Genomic DNA, 5,497 nt, shown 5'->3' on the forward strand with positions numbered 1-5,497 from the left:
CCATGCAATGTTTATGTGTTCCATGCAATGTGTGAGGAAATGTAGGCTATGTCGGGCTGGTAGGCTACTCACACAATGTCTCCCTCACCTCAAACAATAACGTCTCTTTAGTCTACCATTTATGAAAAAAACACTCAAACAACACCTACCACGGCAGACAGATTAATGTTTTCAGCATGCAAACCCTGTTCATATTTAGGTCTGTTGATAGCAACAGGTGGAGAGGAGAAGCGACTGGAGCGCAGTCTGAAAGCGTCTGTCAATCAAGCGCTATGGTGACGTGCATACCCAAACTCCAAACCCATATTTTGAGTATAGATTAACGTGCGATATTTTCTTTATCGCGCGATAAGAGTCTCACATTGTCGCAGCACGTTAACGCCGATAACGGCCCACCACTAATTTCCACACATGCCCTTTCTCTGTTCTTGCAGATATTCTAAGTGAATGGACTTTTGCCGATTGCAATGTTTGACACTGTGCGCACATGCACACCTCCCACAAACACTCATCCTTTATAGCAATATCTCCTCTGTCTCCTCCCTTGTCCATCCAGAGATAAGGTGCAGCTAGAGTTACACACACACACACACACACACACACACACACACACACACACACACACACACACACACACACACACACACACACACACACACACACACACACACACACACACACACACACACACACAGACCCAAATACTGATGGAAATCACAGAGATGTATAGGTATGATCATGTTGTTATTCAGTCCAATATTTATGGATAAATATGACATCTCCGTCTCCAAATGGACAAACTGCCTATGATGGCAGAGATGGAACAGTATTTTGCAAGTCTCTTTGCTGTTGTTTTACACACCCACACCCACACACCCACACACACACACACACACACACACACACACACACACACACACACACACACACACACACACACACACACACACACACACACACACACACACACACACACACACACACACACACACACACACACACACACACACACACACACACACAATACCTCTTATGCAGATGAAGGGTGCTGCACTTGTGAATAATATTTTGCATAATTTGCTGTTTCTACTGTTTGAATGGAGAAATCATAGATTAAGTTTAAGATATATTATGCAAGTGTTTTTTTTTCTCATCGTATATAATGTAAATAAAATGTACAGAAACTGTCCAATCCAATTTGATGAAAAGCATGTAATTTATTCTAATATTGCACCTCCACAGTACATAGGTAGTACAATAAAGTACATACATAGCACTGTAGTACACATCTCAGCCTACAGTACTTATCATCACACAGGATCCACATGTCCTTAGAAACAAGCCTAGGCATGTCGCATTCATACATCTGTGCACAACCGCTTAGATCAGTAGGATATCCCATCCAGGGACGCCGACAGCTTTGACCAGGCCCAGGACAAAATCATCTTCAAGGGCCCCCTTACAAATACATTCAATGTAATGGGGCTCTAATTCTGATCACCGCCCCCTCCCCATCCCTGGGCCCGGGACAACTGACTTGTCCCCCCCTTGTCAGAGGGCCTTGTTGGTGTGCAAACATCTCTCTAGACTCACAAATCTCAAATAAACTTAAAAAATAAAGGAAAATAAATAAATCGTCACATAAACCATTTCTCGTACCTAGATTTAACATTGACCTCATTTGTGTGAGTGGACACCAATGGCTGCATAGATCATCACCGTGTGCAGTCAGTGGTCAATCCTGGATTCATATTAGAGCAAAACACCTACCACATTTCCCTCTAGGAATAGGTTAAAGCCTGCACATTCAACAACGTCTGACCTGGGAGCAGAACCACCAAATGACAAGATAAATAAAAAATGAAAAAAAGTACTTCAACCAGGATTTTCCTGCTGCCACCTTTCTTTTTTAATTTTGCGTCATATTTCAAGGGAAAACTCTTCTTCAGATGTTTTCCCTCTAAAACAGATGACTAGTAGCTGAGCTATCCTGCCCTGAGGGCTCATGGGAATAAACTGGTATGTTTGGTAGAAGAAGGTACCGCACACTCTTGTCCATCGTGTTGCAATTTATTGACAAACAACGTTTCGGCCCGTATGGCCTTTCTCAAAACTTGAGAAAGGCCATACGGGCCGAAACGTTGTTTGTCAATAAATTGCAGCACGATGGACAAGAGTGTGCGGTACCTTCTTCTACCAAATTGATCCTGCACCCGCTACCTGCACCTCGAAACCTCTGGTGTGCGTTGGTTTCCTCCCTCAAATAAACTGGTATGTGGCATGGTTTTTCTGATACCTGCAGATGGCTCGCCTTCAGACCCCTAATGTCAAAAAATATTTACTGTATTTTCCACCATGTCAACAAAAATTGTGGGCCAGTATTCAGATAAGAGGAAATCGGCCCACTGATGTGCGGTGACAACAGCCTCATAAAGTAGCACCTTCTCCACCACCTTTTAAACCCACCAACCCACACAGCCCATGAACAGCTATTATTAGCACATAGAGACACACACACACACATACATACATGCATGGCTTGTGATAGATTTGAACCTTTGATATCAACAGGAAAGAATGAGACGATAAGGGAATACACAAACTTTTCTGATGATATTTTTTAAATGTCAGAGACCAGGGACATTTTGGATGTAGACAGCAAAAGTCCTGCCAGATATTTTTCCAAGTTCCTTCCATTAGCAAACTGGCAGTCATGGGTAAGCGGTTAGGGCATCAGGCTTGTAGCCCAAAGGTTCGACTCCCGACCCGCCAGTTTGGTGGGGGGAGTAATTAACCAGTGCTCTACCCCCATCCTCCTCCATGACTGAGGTACCATGAACATGGTTCCGTCCCACTACACTGCTCCCTTGGGGCGCCATTGGGGGCTGCCAACTTGCTCAGGTGAGGCATACATGCAATTTCGTTTTGTGCAGTGGGCACTTGTATGCTGTTGAGTGCTGTTACAATGACAATGATAGTTGGAGTTTCCCGGTTGAGCTTTCACTTCACTTTCACATAAGGTAGCAAAGGTAGATAAGTTCATTGGTAAAGTTAGCTGCATGTGAGGAGAATGGGCAGAAGGAATATATTACATAGATCCAGTCGGCACATCTGGCCTGCCCATGAAACTGCTTGTTTTCGACCTCCGTATGCTCCGCCCACTGTTCGTGCGGTGCCAATCACTGCCAGTCATTAGACATAGAAGAACCGTTTGATTAGCCACTAGATACAGCGGGCGGAGCATACGGAGGGGAAAACAAGCAGTTTCACTGGGCGGGGAAGAGGTGCTGAAGGGATCTATCATGGAGTCAGTTTGCCTACCTCTGCCCCATATGCGCTACCATTATCGGTCTCCCCATGTCTGCATAAATAGGTCTCGTCTCCTCTCCTATCTCTCCCCCTTCCTCCTCCTCCTCCTCCTCCTCCTCCTCCTCCCCCTCTTCCCCCTGCTCTCCTCTCCCCTCAGTACTCCTCCTCTTTGGATATGTGGCTCTCTTTGCCCTGCTCCTGGTATGGGGAGCTGATCTCCTCCTCTGCCTCCTCTGTGGGGGACCTCTCCTCTGTGGACAGGGGTAAAGGAGATGGGGGAGTGGGGCCCACCTCCTCAGGCCTTGGGGCTGTGTAGTCTGCTTGCTGTTCTTCCTCATCGCAGCCTCCTCCTCCTCCTCCTCCTCCTCCTCTTCTTCCACCTCCTCTTCCTCCTTCTCCACCTGCTGCTGCTGCTGCTGCTGAGTCTCCAGAACTGAACTGGTTCAGGAGACTGACGAAGACGGTGCTCGGCTGCTGTATGTAGACAGGCCCTGGAGGATGAGCAGCAGGATGACAGAGAAAAGAGAGATAAACGGAAAGAAGGAGAGATCGGAGATAGGAAGGAATAAAAGACTTGAAGCAAGGAAGGGGAACTCGCACACCATAATGCCGAATGCAATAGTTAACTTTTATTGCATTAAAGGGACACTGTGCAGGAAATGGTCAAAAAAGGTACTGCAACTATGCTGCTCGTTGAAACTGGGCTGCCTATTGCCAAATGTTACCTTTTCATGATAGTTTACTAAGTAATAAACTAATATTTTCTAGTATGGCCCAAGTAAAGTCATTTTTGCAGCTAAAAATGGCTATTTCTGGAAATTCAAAATGGCGGACCATGGAGAAGATCCCCCTTTTCATGTATGAAAAGTGAAATTTTTCCAGTCATAATGAATACTTAGAATTTGATGGTGGTGGTAAATATTCATGAAAAAGGTAACATTAGTGAATGGGTAGCATGAATTCTGGAAATAAACAACTAAAAATCTCACACAGTGTCCCTTTAAGAAAAAAGCAAAAAAGTGCTACCCAAGTGCAGTGCAGACGTTTCGGTCACAGTCAGACCATCATCAAGGAATGAGCAGTAAATGCAGAATGAGAGACAGACAGGCCTACTCGGAAGGCATGTTCAGGCAGACAGAGAACATTAACAGCACTAGATCCCCATTCCCACAGCTCGAACCAGCTGGCGTGTTCAAGTCACAAGTGTGAGTGTTCATGATTCAGAAAGTTGGCTCACAATGCGAAGCGGAAAAAAAGAAGTTTTTTCCCTGCGAACTGTGATGACATCGTGGATATCGGCCGGCTCATCTGGGTAACACATGGTCACTTCAAAGTTGAAAGCCGTGTTTTGCAGGTAAGCACTTTAGGTCAGAACGCAACGGATCACCAGCACTAGTCTGGTCGGCCTGAAACCAGTGTGTGTGAAAGAGAGAGAGAGAGAGAGAGAGAGAGAGAGAGAGAGAGAGAGAGAGAGAGAGAGAGAGAGAGAAAATAGAAAGACAGACAGATCAAAGCAGAGAGAAAGAGAGAGAGGGGCGGGGGGTGTTCTGTAGCAACAACTGAGCTACTACTGTGAACCGGCTATGACACATGCAGTAATGTAGCATGTAGTAATGTAGTGATGTAGTATTAATGTAGTATCTAATGAAACTTGAATGAGTGGAATGGAATGACACTTCAGTTTGTCACTGGGAATCAGCAGTGACAGACAGTATATAGCCTACCCAGTAATGTATCAAGACAAACTGGGCTACTTCACAGTGACTAGACCCAGGGATGACTAGAGCACTCAGCAACTTTTTTAGTTTTAGTTTTTTTATTTTAAAAACTCTGAGGAAGGCGCAGGTGCGCCGAAACGTCAGTCACTTTGTGCACCAAATGTTGCTGAGGGGGCGCTGTGGTGCAGCGCGCCAAGCCCCCCACATTTGGGCTTTCATCCCCATGGGGACCCGAGTTCGAGTTCGGACCGGGTCATTTCCCAATCCTCCCCCATCTCTCTCCCACTTGCTTCCTGTCAGCATCTCACACTATACTGTCAATCAAGGAATAAAAAGCCCCTGAAAATATATACCATATATAAAAAAGTGCTCCAGTCATCTCTGGGTCTAGCCACTGTGAAGTAGCCCAGTTTGTCTTGATACTGCTGTCCTCGACTGTGAGCACCACCAAGGCTGAAGCGCAGACATCC

General features: G+C 45.6%; 1 protein-coding gene across 1 annotated transcript in view; it reads right to left on the reverse strand.

Moving 5' to 3' along the window:
* Nucleotides 1–3,462: 3,462 nt before the first annotated feature.
* si:dkey-260g12.1 (uncharacterized) overlaps nucleotides 3,463–5,497 on the reverse strand; it is a 4,271-nt gene continuing 2,236 nt past the window's right edge. The window contains exons 5-6 of the mRNA XM_063199922.1: nucleotides 3,744–3,800; nucleotides 3,463–3,560 (exon numbers count right to left, since the gene is read on the reverse strand). Coding sequence (XP_063055992.1) covers nucleotides 3,463–3,560; nucleotides 3,744–3,800 — 155 coding nt within the window. The remainder of the gene's footprint in view (nucleotides 3,561–3,743; nucleotides 3,801–5,497) is intronic.

Source organism: Engraulis encrasicolus, chromosome 5, assembly GCF_034702125.1.
Source record: "Engraulis encrasicolus isolate BLACKSEA-1 chromosome 5, IST_EnEncr_1.0, whole genome shotgun sequence".
Classification (NCBI taxonomy): domain Eukaryota; kingdom Metazoa; phylum Chordata; class Actinopteri; order Clupeiformes; family Engraulidae; genus Engraulis; species Engraulis encrasicolus.